The 16668-nt window shown below is 34.7% G+C and overlaps 3 protein-coding genes across 3 annotated transcripts; 1 reads left to right on the top strand and 2 right to left on the bottom strand.

The window, feature by feature from the left end:
- Window positions 1-4910: 4910 nt before the first annotated feature.
- LOC106132520 (uncharacterized) lies at window positions 4911-8997 on the bottom strand. The gene is made up of 4 exons (XM_060949528.1): window positions 8850-8997; window positions 8054-8269; window positions 7616-7857; window positions 4911-5344 (listed from the first exon to the last, which is right to left on the bottom strand). Exons 2-4 carry the CDS (start codon window positions 8264-8266, stop codon window positions 4939-4941), a joined length of 861 nt encoding a protein of 286 aa, XP_060805511.1. The 5' UTR covers window positions 8267-8269; window positions 8850-8997; the 3' UTR covers window positions 4911-4938.
- A 484-nt stretch (window positions 8998-9481) lies between these two features.
- LOC106132578 (glycine N-acyltransferase) lies at window positions 9482-13020 on the bottom strand. Its single transcript, XM_013332027.2, has 4 exons — window positions 12881-13020; window positions 12106-12461; window positions 11713-11951; window positions 9482-11344 (listed from the first exon to the last, which is right to left on the bottom strand). Exons 1-4 carry the CDS (start codon window positions 12882-12884, stop codon window positions 10930-10932), a joined length of 1014 nt encoding a protein of 337 aa, XP_013187481.2. The 5' UTR covers window positions 12885-13020; the 3' UTR covers window positions 9482-10929.
- Window positions 13021-13028: 8 nt separating this feature from the next.
- LOC106132577 (uncharacterized) lies at window positions 13029-16277 on the top strand. The gene is made up of 4 exons (XM_060949527.1): window positions 13029-13249; window positions 14960-15218; window positions 15464-15702; window positions 15842-16277. The coding sequence occupies exons 2-4, from the start codon at window positions 15012-15014 to the stop codon at window positions 16242-16244; spliced, it is 849 nt and encodes a 282-aa protein (XP_060805510.1). The 5' UTR covers window positions 13029-13249; window positions 14960-15011; the 3' UTR covers window positions 16245-16277.
- Window positions 16278-16668: the final 391 nt, after the last annotated feature.

The following is a 16668-nucleotide window of genomic DNA, read 5'->3' on the forward strand; positions in this document are numbered from 1 at the left end:
AAAAGAAACAGAAAAAAAAACCCCACAGGTAATGAGGTACAAAGGCGGACTTATCGCTAAAGCAGTCTCTTCCAGTCAACCTTAGGGTGAGAGGAAATTAAAATAGAAATACCTCAAGATCTCAAGATCGTAAGTTTAGTACTCTTGAACTAACCTTTTTCCAGAACGCGTCACCGATTTACACCCGCGTCAAAGGTATCTAGGCTTTTGTTGTTAGCTGCGCCAGGTTTTCCTATACATAAATATGCCATTTTTCCCAAACTGATAGATAGTTAACTACATCTTTCACGTGCCATGTCCCTGCATACTTCTTTTGCCACATTTACCAGTATTTTAATGCGAGCCCCTTCATTTAGGGTACTCTTGAACTGACCTTTTGCTAGAACGTGCCCGATTTGATTACTAAACTTCTTTTCCGAGCTTCATCCACATTCATCAGTCTTTTTTAATATGCTCTGATTACGTACATATCTACACATAATCACGACTTATCCCTTGCGGGATTGACAGAGTCATCAGTCGTGAAAAGACTGATACGTTCACCTATTTCTTTTAATGATAGAATTGAGATTTATACAGTGACAGGTTGCTCGACCATCGCCTACAAGAAGAATCCCAAGTTTTATAAGCATAAATCCATAGGGAAGACGGAGTGGTCCAATTATACACGTGTATGTACATATGAATACAAGGAATATTTATGAATTTCCGTAACGATAATAACTGCGGATATTTTATGGATATTTTATGAATTAATAATTTATTGTCTGTGCGTTAATGTTCGTTATCATTTTAATTTGTATTAAGGTATTTAATTTGATTTGTAGGTATTTGTTTGTACGTTCGTTAAGTTTGACGCTTTCATGTCTTAACTGCGGAACTGATTTTTATGAAATTAGGAATGTTATTATTGAAGTCTCGAGGTCAAAATATAGGATAGATTTTCTGCGGACGAGTTTGCGGATTACGTACATACATATAATTTCGTCTTCATCCCTTACGGGGGGGTATGCAGAGCTAACTGTCTCGACTAGACTGAAAGGCCACGTCCACCTGTATGACCTAATGATAGATTAAGATTCAAATGAAGGATATTTTCTTAAGGGAAGGTCTTGTAACATAGTAATGTTGCAAGACCTTCGCTTAAGAAAAGATTGCATTAAGATTTATAATTATTAATACACTTTATGATTATTAAACACAGAGCAAAGAACCCGGTTGGTCCCCGGTCTATCCCACAATAAACTATTTCTGTGTTTAACACTTTCGATTTGTTAAATATGTGAAATTACGACATAACTTACATACTGATGAAAAGTGATAACTATTAGACATGAAATAAATGTATTTCATGACTAATATTTATCTTTTCACACCATTTTCACGATTTATTACCAGCGTTATGTAATGCGCTCTAAAATTCTGTCATCGTAGTGGATTTCTATCAGAATGATGGTGATATATGCTCGTTATCTGCAATCTTGACTAATGTTTCTTGACGATGTGGTAATAGGCTTCGAGTCAGTTAGCGTTTCAATAATTACTTCATTAATCTTTTTTCTATGTTTGCTATCAATTGGAACATTTGAAAGTTTTACATTAACGTGCATTTTTTTTATAAACTGTAACTGTGTTACTCTTTTAACTTGTTCGGACAGAAGCGGTGAAATTATCATCATTCTTTTCTCTCAATTCCATCTATAAGTCATACTGAACATGTTCTTTTAGACTTTTTAAGATTGTTGGCTCTGTTTCCCCCGCAGGGGATACAGACGATATATGCACCCTTTCAACGCTTACCCCAATTCTGACCTGCAGGCCAAAATGCCAGGTAAAATAGTTTACGTTACGATAATTCATAAAAAAATCCGTGAAAATGTCATTATTTTTTACTATTAGCTCTACTCAAAAAATAAATACATGATAGTATATACCTACATATATGTTTGTAGAAAATGTCGTAGGATTTCAAAACAATTCCAAACTTTTCTAATACACAAAGCCATTAAAACTTCTAGAACTTTGCACTGAGAACTAGTGAGACGATATGGTGTCCCATAACTTCCTTTTTTATGGGTTCACTTGGCAAGGGACGTATATATTATACAACTTGAGTTTGTATGCCGTATCTTACCGTACCTATATGTAGTATCGTTCTCAGACAGAGTTTTAATTATGTCGTTTCATGACACACATATCACGTCTATTTCCCTTACGGCAAAGGCAGTGTCAGTAGTCAAACAAGATAAGAAAGCCAACTTTACAGAATAGCTTAATAATCAATTTTTTTATATTGTTTACCGCTTGTATCTTTACATACTTAATTAAAATCGCATTAATGCTTCTTTCTTCTCGGAGCCAAGTCTTTCAGATTTGGCTATTGGCTTTGTTGGATCTCAAGTCTCGAAGGCCACTTTTAGGTTTATTAAAGTAAAAAAATCAGAGAATATAGCGATTTCTACTCTATTTTTTCACTACTGTAGACATTGTTATTGAACTTTTATTAGCTATCGTACTTACCTAAAACAAGAAAGCTCCACATTTTCAAGTACACCTGAAAGCAACACTGTCCACAAAGACACACTGCAAAGTTTCCTCCGTCACTAATAAAAAAATAAATTAAACACAAAATGGCGACATGGTGTTAGACGCGCGTTTGTTGATCAAATGCGTTGGTGCTTTTAATGAATCGGTAATATGTTGGTGTATTTGTTACTCTTTACCCTACCAACAACAGAGCAAAATTATCACATGATGCTGGGAGGGTTTTGCTCTGTATTTAGAGTTCAAACACTTGGGAGTTTCCATTGACATGGTTGTCATTGTCCTAAATGTATTGATCATTGAATGCAACACTCAGTTATGAAATGTTTAAGAGTTTGTGTTTTGGTTGTAGAATTTATTGGATGGAAACTAGATAAGGTTGAGATGAAAAAGTTAAGTAAAATATTAATTACATACAGCTGTATATGACTTACGGAGTACATAGAGCCAATAACCAAGAGAAACGGTTATCTAGAAGTTCTTACATGCTTTAATGCAAATTAAACCTTATTGAAATTAATAGAAACATTTCCGTTAATATATGATATCATATACATATAAAATGTGTTAAAAAAATGTCACATAAGTGAAATAAAAAAAAATAAGTTCAAGTCAAGTCTAAACATATATAAACCCGAGTCAAATTTAATTCTAATTTCTATACAAAAGAATTGTGTCATATGAGAACTTAAAATTTGCGACCGACTTTGCTCGTACATCAATACATTGTATTGTATCCGCTTTGGTTTAAAGGATCAATTAGTATGGGGTAGCAAATATAATTTTAATATTTCGCTAAAGGTTACCTTGAAAACTTGATCGGACTCATGAACTTAATTTGACTGGTGTTAAAAAATTCGTAGAGGGTCTAAAGAATAAGCTATAAATCATACCCTTACCAAACCCAACTTTCATTCAGAGATTTCATCTGGCACAAAAACTTTTACACGTTAATTATGGATAGAGTCATTATACTAAACGACGTAATGTAATCAGCTTATAAGAACCACGTCGATTTTGATTGTCATGTGAACTGCAGTAAAAAGGTCTCGGTGAGCCAATATGTTTCTGTCACTATAGTGTAACTAGATGTAATTAGTACATTCGGACGTAATACTGATGTTGTTACTGGATGGTGATAGTTTTTACTTATTGAGTTGGCGCTAGCAATTTAGAGAATTCCAATCTCGTGAGAATGTTGGCTTGATTTATGCATATTTTGAAATGGAAGGAATAATTAGAAGAATGCCGTTTTCATGTGCGCTGGACTGACAAAATAAAATCAGCAGTGGGAAACCGCGAATCAGACAGTCTGCCCATCGTACTTTGGAAGGCAAGTAAGGTTAAAGAGGATATACATAGGAATGAAGTTACGAATGTGGTTCTGAAAAATTCGACACTGTCACACACATTGACGTCAAGTTTTTATTTTCATTAGATTGAAATTTCTGTAATTATTTGTTTTAATCTGAACGCGGCATGTGAATGTGGAAGCTTTTGGCTTTGTCTAATCGAAAGGCATAAAGACTTGATATGTATTTACTTATAGTTCACATTCATTTTGATCACCCTTTCATTGATTCATCACCCAATCAAATCTTATAGTAATGAAATGGAATGTGAAATGAGCCAAAAGCTGCACATTTATCTACGGGTTTTTCTTAACAGTAAATTATGTATGCGTACCTTAGAGTTTTTGCCGTGATAAATATGAATGTAAAATAGGTCCAATAGATATCGATTCGAACGTGCGAACCAAATTATTCTTAACTATGAATATACGAGAATTACGTATTGACGTGAGAAACCAGATAACATACAATTTATTTTTGTTTGTCTTTGGTTTTAAGTGGGAATGGGATTCCTGTATTCCATTTGGTAACACGGCAAAGGCTTTGAATCAAATTTGATAGTTCGTTAAAAACCACAGAAAATAAGAAGGAATTGTATAACATGACGAATTTTTGGAAACAACACCTAGTAGTAGGTAATAAAGAAATATTGTCTTACAGAAACCAAAAAAAATGAAGAACGTTCCACCGACAAGAGTTAGCTCAGAGCAGCTTATGCTCGTGAATGTATCAACATTTGAGGCCAAGAGTCATAAGTTTCTGTCATCAGAAAGTATAGCTATTTGGTCTCCAATAAAAATACACAAGCGCTCTTTTCTTCGATCTTCAATATTCAGCTTAATCTGTGCATAAAGATTGATTGATTGCAGTATAAATATATATGCCCGCTTCATTTGTATGGTCTCCCAAGAATCTTTAGTAAACCTCAAGATTTTCTTTTCTATTATTAAGAAAGTTTAGTGTACGTACAAAATAGTGATAATTTCGGCTTATGATAAATTGAATAAAAAAATCTTTAATCGTTATTAATACTTTATTGAAATCATAACTTAGACGATTCTGGCGCTATAAATCCCCACAGCACACAATGGTACTTTTTAAATCCCAATTTGTAATACAGGTTGATCGCACTATCGTTCCCTTCCATTACAAAACAGTAAACATCTTTGTTGTCCTTGATTTGTTTATTACATACATATTTGAGGAGTAAATCTGCGTAACCCTTTTTTCGGAATTTCTCCAGAGTGAATAAATGAGTGAGAAAACCAACTTCGTTGATAAAGACGAAGCAGGCTAACTGGCGGTCTTGGAACAGTCCAAAGCCATATTGGGCCTTTACGAGAAGTTGAAAGAACCAGTCTGAACCTTTGTGCTTGTTGACCCACGTTGAGTCCACTATATCTATGTGCTCCTCCGTCAAAAGTTCTATCGTCACATCTTTGGGTAACCTGGAAATTAAGAAACTTCTTTTTAAACACCTTTATGATAAGTACGCAGATTGATACCATAAAGTTAGAAGAGACTTTTGTGTGTAATAATAATAATAATAAAAGTTTATTTATTTCTCCACAATAAACAAAGTATTAACCTAGTTACAGTAAATAATTCAAAACATGTAGGAGTGGAGACTGGTGCCCGTGCTAGGCTCCGAAGATCCTGTGTTACGGGTCACCAGGTCTCACCCAGTAATTAAGTTAAGACTAATCTATGTTAGTACTTATTCAGATGTATTCAAAAGTATGTGGAGTGTATGTGTTGCGTATGGCCTGGCCAGGCGAGAAAATTATTATTATAAAATAACTTTTGGTTACTGTGTGAGCACACACAAGCACCATGGTTGCTCAATAGGTACACAGACAAAACTGTAACCCAACTGTGTCTGTGCTCAAGGGATATCAACGAAAATATATATATATATATAGGAGTCTAGACAATAGGGGAACATATCACTGACATGGACAAAGATTGGACTAAGACTAAGACAATGAGATCATTAGATCCTCAGTCTCGTCATAAGTGAGGGTTTGTAACCAGACGCTTACAGTTTTTTTGCAATTAAATTTGTTGAGACTATATATATTGGTAATAGAATGAATTTTCTTATAAAGATATGGTCCGAGATAGTGAAAAAATTTCTTTACAAATTGGGTTTCAACGTCTGGCAACGGAAGTCTGAGCCTTCTGTTCCTAATTTCCGGTTGGGGTACGTAAGGAAGCCGAGAGTGTTGTAGCATGACAGTTGCAAGAATAAAAAGCTGCCTTACTGTAAGGACACCACATAATTTATAGAGATCGGAAGTGGGATATCTAAATGGTTTGAAGGTACATACTTTTAATACAGCCCTTTGGGCCCTTTCGAGAAGAAGAATGTGGGATTTAGATGCACCACCCCAGGAAGTGATGCAGTAAGCAATGATGGACTGACATAGAGCCAAGTATGTCATACGGAGGACCTTCGCATCTGCCACATAGCGTAATTTTTTGAAAATATATAAGTTTTCTTGTACGTTTAGCTAGTAATACGATATGGGTTTCAAAACTCAAATGTTGATCAATGGTGATGCCAAGGTACTTGGTGGTGCTCACACTTTTCAAATTGGGACATTGACATGAGTTATCATTGCATTGGGAAGACTTGTGACAGTGTGCAATCAAGCAGTGCTCAACGGGGTTTGGTCGGTTTACATTTCTAATAGTAAAAGCAATATAATTGGTTTTAGTAACATTCAGTGTCAAATAATTATCATTTAGCCACATTTTTACACAATCCAAACCCGTTTGTGCAGATCTAAAAGTTTCTGACCAATTCGTGCCTGTAAAAACAAGGGCTGTGTCATCAGCAAATGACACGATTTTACCGTTATGAAGTGGGAGATTGCACAGATCGTTCATATATATCAAGAACAGACAAGGACCCAATATACTCCCCTGAGGAACCCCATAATTGACGCTCTGGTCTGAACTTGTGTACATGCCAATCTTCACACGTTGAACACGATCAGTCAGATATTCCCTGAACAAATTGAGTTGTGTGCCTCTGATACCGATCCTCTCCAGCTTGGTGATCAGCAATGGAACGGACACGGTATCAAAGGCCTTTTTAAAATCTAGGAATAATACCACGCACTTTAACTTTGAGTCTAATGCCTGAGCAACACTACCAACCACCGAGTTTACAGCTTCAGAAGTGGATGAGTTGTGACGAAAACCAAATTGGTTTTTAGATAGAACGGAATTTCGTTCTAGGTATTTAATTAAGGCGTTATGAATAATACGTTGTAATAAAAAGTACTAATACTGTATTTTATGAAAAAAAAACAAATATTGTAATGATGCAATGCACTGGTTATTTGAATGGATTAGTCAGGTAGATACCTAAATGATTTTCTATTAGGAAAATATACGAGTAATAACTAACGTTGCTACCGATTTATGCATGGATATAACTCTATAAGTTATCTTTGCACTAGACACTTAATTATACCTTTATCAATACATGTCAGTTATAACACAATTCTAAATGGTTTTAACGTTGATATTTCCTTCACTCGTCGGTGATATAATACTTAATGTGTGTTCTAAATGATAATGGCGATGAGTTGCACCTACTGGCTCTTCCGTTAAATATCTCTCATCAATCCTCTCTTAACTTAACCCTTGTCAATATTAAACTGTTACTTTATAGAACAAAAGGACAAAATTAAGAACAAAAATATTACCGTATATCTTCAAAAATTGGCGTGTCTTTTGTTAACAGAAACATATAATGTGGAGTCCCTGGTCTCCTAATGACCATGTTGATATCTTTTAATACAGCATTTATAGCTCGGGTGATGTGGATTGGTGGGGCTGGAATAGTGTAAGATTTGCTCCAGTCTATTAATTTTGTATCTCTCAAGGCTTCTTCTATATTTGTTGTATCGTCGCTTGGGCATTGGATAATTAGTTCTCTGACTGGACCCTGTGGTAGATACAAATGAATTTAAAAAAGGTGGTTTGATTTCAGTTTATTTACATAAATTTCATGGTCGATGAAGCTGGTAAATATTTGAAGTTGCTTATCTTTATGATTTCCTTTCATTTAGCTCTCACTGGGTTGTAGTATGTAGTAATATTACTTGCCGAGTGAGGATATATGATCTTACAAAACAACTTACTTTTGATTGTATGGCCACCATGCCATTTCTGATATCACCATATGGGCAATACACATGAAAATCATGTTTTAATCCTCTTTGCAGCCATTCTCTCTGAATTTTCAGCGCGTAGTAACCAGCAATACTTCGTGGCCAATCCTGAAGGAACTGATCTTGAATCTCAGACCATTTTTGCACAGGAATTCTTACTAGAGGATCCGCAAGTCCGTCCATTTTCTGTTAACCAATTAATAGATTGTCAAAATATATTCAAAGAGTAAATTGTTGCTATCTTATTGGTTCGATATACTAGAGATTCCTAAAAAGGCCCCATATTCAGAACCTATCATAGTGATTTACTATTATTTTCTTTCCATTGTCAGAGATATTTTATTGTGATCACGGCTCACTCTTTTTTTCTAAAATCAAAGATTTATTAGAATCACTTGGGTTTCCCAGGATCTTCAAATCTGTGTGTGTGTCTGAAATCGAGAGATCTCTTCAAAATTTAAAGTAATTGTTTTTGACAATAAATTATAATTACAATTTTAGTTTAGGGAAGAATCCATTTTTTAGTTTATGAATATATTAGAAATAAGAAGAAAAACAATTCTCAATTTACTAAGCAGATTGTAAAAGTCGGTCAAGGATTATACTTCAGGTATTCTTAGAACATTTCTAAATAGGTAATTGTTGTTAGAATAAAAATGTGTGCAAACTTACGTGTGTACTTGTTTAATAAATATTTTTGAACTGCAATCTTTATTTCCTATTTCTAATAAACCTATAAAAGAAAAACAAAAATACCATCACTTACTGTCAGTGTAACAATAATACTGATAGTATGTAACACAACATAGTCTGTACGGGCATTTACCGGTTCATGTCCATTTATAACTGGCAAAGTCGATAAACATACGCTTATCTCGCTCACACTTCTCGTACGTACGGAATGGCACTTGATACACAATCATTTCTGTATAATTATTTTATCGTTTGACTCGACTGTACTCGCGATGCTCTTGCGTAGCAATAGTTTCTGATTAAATTATTTATTTTTATAAGACAAACTTTTAACAGACAAACCGCCAAATTTAAAAAAAATGGAATTTAGGTTCTGTGATTTGGTCAAGGGGTCAACGAGGGATTTATAAGTTCACACGCGCAGACGGCATAGCGGGCGCATGCTAGTAATACTATTTATCATAACCTACATTCATTTACACATTGTAATTGATTATTGACCGAATGACTGTATAAACCATTGATTAGAGGTATTCGATGAATCCAATATATTGGTGAATTTATATTATTACTAGCTGTCCCGGCAAACGTTGTTTTGCCATATAAATATGTTTAAAGTAATTTCTAGTTAAAAAAAAATGTTAAGGGTGGACCCTTAACACTTAGGGGTATGAAAAATAGATGTTAGCCGATTCTCAGACCTACTGAATATGCATGCAAAATTTGGTTAAAATCGGTAAAGCCGTTTTGGGAGGAGTACGGAGACAAACTTTGTGACACCAGAATTTTATATATAAGATTTTAGAGAGAAACTTAAAACCATCATACAATAAATATTACGTGAGCGATGTTTGAATATTATTTTAATTTAAAACTTCTGGTTTTTCATAGGCCTTATTTTTTATTGGCTTTAATTTTTTTTTATCACGGGATTAATATTTTTTTCTATCGCTAATCCTTACACAATATGTTTTAATGTTTAGACAATTATTTTCAATTGAGTATATAATAATTTACTCTAAGGTTTCAGGAGAACTAGTTACAAATAGTAGTAGTATAGATGGAAATAGTTACACATTTTGCGGAGAACAAGTGCTATCTAAGAAAATATGATAAGGCTAATATGATCAACAAACAACAGGTTGTTAACATCAGTTAGCAGAGAATATCAATGCATGCAATGCTACAATGCTACTAAAGACTAAAAATTGTGTTTCTTTTACATCACATTTCTATTCAGGTGGCAGGAGGACTACATTTTTCCAATTTCTATGATTTCTAGTTACTTCTTTTGCTTTATCTACATTTATCTTTCCATGTCTGTCGGTTTATTTTCATTTTTGATTAATTAAAAAGTTGTTTATTTCTCATTCAACAAATTGAACTGTCCTGTCATTTGAAGAAAGTAAACCATATTACTGTTATATTACAGAGGAGAGAATAATAAATATAAGTATACTGACGAAAGTTTATTTAATTTTTTATACTTTACAGGTTACATAATATATACGATAAAGTTTCGCTCTTAATCTCATGAGTTTTATTGGTGTTGTAGAAATTTTTTGTATTATTAATTTCTTGAAATTATTATTTCAATATTTCTCAATTATCGATTCATGTTCATGGCACCAAAAACATTGTATATTTTGATTAAACTTTTCTTGTTGTAAAAACTTTATAACTCCATAATAAGATATTGTCTTGTTTGTCTTGTCTGCGTCTCTGAGAGAGTCTTAGAGAGTTACCGGATATCGCATCTGTTTTTTTTCTTTTATTCTCTCTCCTCCAAGGTTGGCCGAAGAGTAAAAGATGATAAGACAGCTTACTAAGTCCGTGATATACTCTGGTACAGAAATCGATCACATTCGAAACTAATTATTTCTCACTAAATACAGCTTGTAAATTTTGAAACTTATGACGATTAAGAGCAACCAAAATTCTATTCTATGGGCGTTTGAAGAATTCATTTCAACTCTTTCATGTGTTTCTGTATAATAAAGTATGAAATGTAAATTTGTGATCTTAAAGAATCAAACGATCACCTTATAAAGTAAGGCGACCACGAATAAGCACTTGTAAAATACTTGAAAAAAAATCTGCACTATTCAAGATTTTTGTGCTGAAGGGAAAAAATCAACGACTCTGCAATATGATCAGGAAGGTACGTCCATATCTCTCTTTTGTATGACTACCCACGACGTCAACCCATAGTTTTTGAAGCCCAATTTCACGAACAATCTTTGCGATGGGAAATTATCCATTACTGAGTATAAAAGGACGTGTTGTCCTTTGTTCAGTAGATCATTAGCTGCTCGTTTCACCAAAAATGATGCGTAGCCTTGTCTTCTGCATCTTTCTAAGGAGTAAAGGTGAGCCAGAGACCCGGTTTCGTCAACAATAACCCATGCCAAAGGCTGTCCGCCTTCAGAGTATAATGCGTAAGTTGAACTGGAATCTAGGAGTCTTTTGAAGTACTGCACCGATGTTTCGCTACGAAAGGACCATGTGGCGTCAACGAGTGAAATGAACTCATTTTTCAGAGGACCAACGGTCGTACCAATAGGCGGACTGGAAATAAAAATATAGTGGTCATAATTTGAACTGAACTGAAAATACCTTTAAATCAAATAAAGAAAGTGAATTTATTCACGGATTATTCACCAACCACCGACCAAAAAAACCTGATGGCTGTGTTTAATTGTTTCTGAGAATTCATTCGGGAACACGCTTTTATATGAGAGTATAAAGTATAGTAGAGACGGGTGCTAGTATGAGTAGAAAGAGTAACCAGTGATACGTCAAGTGACAGACGTAATTGGAAAGAAGTAAAGAGTGGGAAAAAATAGACGTAATTATATATATGTGTCTATGAGGGAGAATATCAAAATGACTGAAAGGTCGTAAAATATGTAACAACTGCAACGAATATGACATACTTCACATCTGGAAACGGAGGAGAATTGTCACTGTACAGGTATCTTATCACTTGACCGTTACATTTTACATCCAGCTTTAGCACATGGCCGACCCTGTCAATCAGCTTCATGACGTCTGGTGTGACTGCTGGTATGATTATATCTTTCTTCCAGTCGACAACTTTTGTGTTCAGAAGCGATTCCTCCATACATTTCAGGTTTTCTGTCACTACTGGGCATATGTATAATTGATATGTGTCCTGCAAAAATGTGGGTTACATCAATTTTGAGGATGCAACCGGAAAGAAAACTCTATGATGAGATGTAATTAAGCGACAAGTTGGAAAGGCAAGTTAAGAGTGAGTTACATTGGCTAATGTTTCTATTTTATTAATTTTATAAGAAAAAGCTTACCGTACTGCTTATGGCAATCATACCCTTTTCGATTACTCCGCGTGGGCAGTAAATGCTAAAATTGAATGCGCTGGCAACACTGGGCTGCGTTATTAGCATATGTAGAAGGCAGTACCCCTGCACTCCATACGGCCAGTTTGCCTTGAACAAGTTTCGTAGGGATGACCAAGACCACGATGATATTTGAACTAAATAATCTTCTCCAGAAGAAGATAACTTTGCATTTGGAGTCAGGTTTTCTTTAGATGATAGTTCCTCCTTGGGTTTAATGTTTTCATCAGTGGATGTTTGACTTTCATAGGGTGAAAGGCCTTCAGTAGGCGATAGGTTTTCATTAGGTACTTGTTTTTCACAAGCTAAAGCAAAATTGTGGGTTGTTTAGAAAAAAAAGACTATACAGACAGAAACTCTAAACCAACGAGGTTCCACGATGAAGGGATCATAGCAAGCGCAAAAATGTAGTATCTGATCCCTAGAAAGAGGTGTGATGTAAATGTACGGTTCGCTGAATGTGCAGGATTTCTTTACGAGATTTTCTCTCACTATAAGAGCATTAGTAGCCCTTCTTTCTTTCATTCTTTTCTATATTATGGCTTGCACCGGACTTTCGAAACAATGTACTTAGTATATAAATCAATGAGCCAAAAGAGTCATTGCTACATGGCTGAACCTGTATTTACTTGTGCATTACGCTTTTTAATAGGACAATTCAACGGTTATCGCTCATTGAAATGAAAATACGTCTGTAGATAACTTTATATCAAAATAAACTCACCCATTCTGTTGTTATGTGCAAACACGGCAAATATCAAGAGTGTAATATGCTACGCATCAAACGTTATGTTTTGTTGAAGCACTTTATCGATAAGATAAAGTAAGGATATGGGTGAACATCGTGGGTGATGTTATTTCACGGAAATTTTACTACTAAACGTTTGTGTCATACATATTTAAATTAATAACTTAGTTTTGTTTGAGTGACTGTTGTGATTGATTTTAAGTTTCATCGTGATTATTTCATAGATACATGATAGTCATTTAATTTTTAGTAAAGTTTGGCAGAGGAAAGGCAAAGATGTTTATAGCCCATACAGCCACCATCAGTCATTTTTTGCATCTCATTATATATAGAACTTTTAAAAGGGTAAGCGAAACAAACTTTTGCATTTATAATTTTAGTTTTTAGTTGTTTAACCAACTAAAATTATATGCATGCGATGTAGTAGGAAGAAAGCACTGTGCATTTCGTGTCAGAATATTTCCCAAAGACCTCAGAATAATAATTGTTATTGTTCATAAGGTTAACCAAACAGGGTCAAGATAGTTTACCCGGATCTTATCCGGATAAACCTCTTAGTATAACCCACTGTCTTGTAATAGCTTATTGCCGATTGAATATTTAGCTGTCGGCTTTAAAGCTTTAAACTTTGGGATACCTTAAGACCGATGAATTTATTACCTTACTTTGGAAGGTGTAACATTTTTAAAAGGTCGTCTTTGAATCATCTTTAGAAAGGAGGGGTGAAAGAATCTTCAACTATCCTACAATAACTACCCCATCTCTACATAATTATATAATCCTTTAAACCTAAGTAGAAACACTTCATTCCTTTGTGGAAAACGTATTAATGAATATTCATGCTTAAGAAATGTTGGCATCATTCGTAGCGTTGGGACCTCAATGCTAAGCTTGGTTGCTCACACTTCTGGGACTTCGCAAGTTCGCTTTATAATCAAACATTTAAATTGAATAAATACCTAAATTCTGTCAACTTTAGTCTGTCCATCAAAGCTCAGGCCTTGCATTTAAATTATCCATTACACAATTGCGGAGGCAGCACAACCCTGTGGAATACTAATTTTGGGCAATAACATTCGTGTTTCTTGTTTGTTGTTGTTTAGATCAAAACACAGGTCACAAAAGTAAGTGCAATTTTGTAATAGACATTCTGTATGAAGATCCAAACTTCTTCTGCTAAATTATTGGAAAGCAGATGCCAGGTTCCTAGGCAGGTTTACCTTATCACCTTTTCACCCAAAGTTGAGAAACACAGTGGAATTATATATTACTAACTTTTACCCGCAGCTTCGCCCGCTCCTATTAAGTGCCACCTATGAAATAATACAGGTTTTACGTAAATCCCACGAATAGTTTTACCCGGGTAGAAATTAACCCTATTTCCTTCTCCATTTTAAGGAGATTGGTTCAGAAGATGATGCGTGAAGAGTCAACAAACAAACAAATAAACTTACTTTTGCACTTATAATATTAGTTGTGCTTGGGATGAATCAGTAAATAATATGAGACCATGTAGATCATCAATACCTGGTTATTATAATGGTGTTGCTTTGAACCTCTGGCTCTAAAGCATCATCTCAGCTGCTTAGGTTACTTACCTGTACTGATTTTACCGTAAAGCGACTGTACTTTGATCTACGCAATATACAAAAGGCTACAGCAGTCTTAGCATCGAAACGTAGAGTAAACAGAAGAACAAAAACCTAACCCGTATTGGATTGATCATGGTTACACATCCAGTTGCCTGAAAGTGCAGGTATCCTCACGATGTTTTCCCTCACCGCAAGAGCATCAGTTAGTAAAATGTGTCACAAAGTAATACATAAGTTCAAAAATAGTCATTGGTACATGGCCGAGGTGGGATTCGAACCTGTGTCTAATTGCGCCACACGCATTTTTAACCGAGAACTTTATTCGACCACAGACGCTCTGATGAAAACTACAAGGCTGAATTTAGATTGCGTTCATAAGACTCAATTAAAATGTTTAATAATGGCAACGTCATATAATTAAATTAACAAAAGTGACCTGTATTAACAAATATTTATCATTTAGCATTATAACACACATTCGTCAGTTGATTGTGTGACTTTGCTGATAGCACATTATGTCTGCGGATCCATTACATTTATGGCCGATAACTAAATGGGCAGAATCTCAAAAAGTTTTCAAAGCCGACTGGCCTCGTGGTATACCAGGCTTTACTGTACTGGAGCGCCAAAGAGAGTGGATAGAGAAAGGACTGGATTATGGTTTTAAAGTATACGTCCCTTACGGAGACGTGTGGAATGGAATCGTTGGCGTCAATGAAAAGGTTAGTGTAATTTGTTTTAAAATGTTCTATTTCCCCCCATCTCTCTTAAAAGCTAATAACAAGTTTTAAGAAGAAACACTAAATATTTAACCATACCAATGTGTAATGAAATAGATTGGCAAATATGAATAGTATTATATTTGCTATATTCAGTCTACAGTGCTATTTTTTAGTCATAGGTATTTCAAAAACGTAAAAATATTCTGAACAACTTTGATTAAAAATTTTTGTTTATTAATTTCCAGAGCACTTTCTACGAAATCGTCATCCAATGCCCAAAGAACGATACCTCCAAGTTGGCTGAAGCCCTGAAAGCTACCAAAGTCATTGATTGGAAGAAAACAGTAATTTTGCCCTTTACTCCAAAACACATATTTGAATGCGTCAAGAACGTATTAGCAGATCTCAACTTGGAAGTGTTAAGGAGTTTACTTTCGCAGAGTTTTTATCTGGATAAAGATACAGCGGTGTTTGAAGATGTAAGGTAAGAAGTACAGATTTGCGATGAGGGTAAAAAGTGACATAGTAAAATCGTATTTAGAACTAATATCCCATTCCTATTTATACTGAGTACCTACAATTGTAAGAAACGGTGACTTGTGACATCAAATATTTACTTCCAGTTTGCCACCAGGAGTTACTTTCGACATTTTGAACGAACATCATATCGAAACACTAGATGCACACTGGCCGCATCGCTACCCAGGTTCTTCTTGGTACTTCGAACTTCTCATAAAATCAAAATCTGGATATGGTTTGTTCTTGAATGGAGAGTTAATATGTTGGATGCTCAACAATGAATTTGGTATAATTACTCATGTGTATACCTTAGAAAATCATAGGAAAAAAGGATATAGCGAAAAACTGATGAAATTAGTTAGTAACATTATATTGAAAGAAAATAAACATGTTTTTGTATTCTGCGTCGCCGATAATGTAAGTAGTAATTTGTATAATAAACTTGGGTTTTCTAATTATAATGAATGTGAAGTTTCCTGGTATTGGTTGAAGAGTAAAAACGAATAAATAAATGATATCAAATAATAATGAGTTAAATAAATTAATGGTTTTTGATTTCAAATAATGTCTTTTAATCATATAAATCTAGATAAAGCAATTTTCAATGGTTTTTATGAATGAAAATGGCAACAATATGTTTGGGGAATCATTTCTTCTTCTTTCTTCGCAGCGTAAATCCTGGTTAGTTTCTCACCTCTTTAAATAGACATTAAATACTTGGGTAACGGTAGAAGCCATAGAATTCGAAATGCTATACTCAAGGCTTTATTATTCCCTATTTGTGGTAATAACATTTAAAATTTGGGATTCTTCTTTTAGGCGATATGCTAGCAACCTGCCACTATTTGAAGCTCAATTCTATCATCAAGCCAAATAGCTGAACGAGGCCTACCAGTCTTTTGAAGACTGTTGGCTCTGTTAGCCCCGCAAG

This window comes from Amyelois transitella, chromosome 19 (genome assembly GCF_032362555.1).
Source record: "Amyelois transitella isolate CPQ chromosome 19, ilAmyTran1.1, whole genome shotgun sequence".
NCBI lineage: Eukaryota > Metazoa > Arthropoda > Insecta > Lepidoptera > Pyralidae > Amyelois > Amyelois transitella.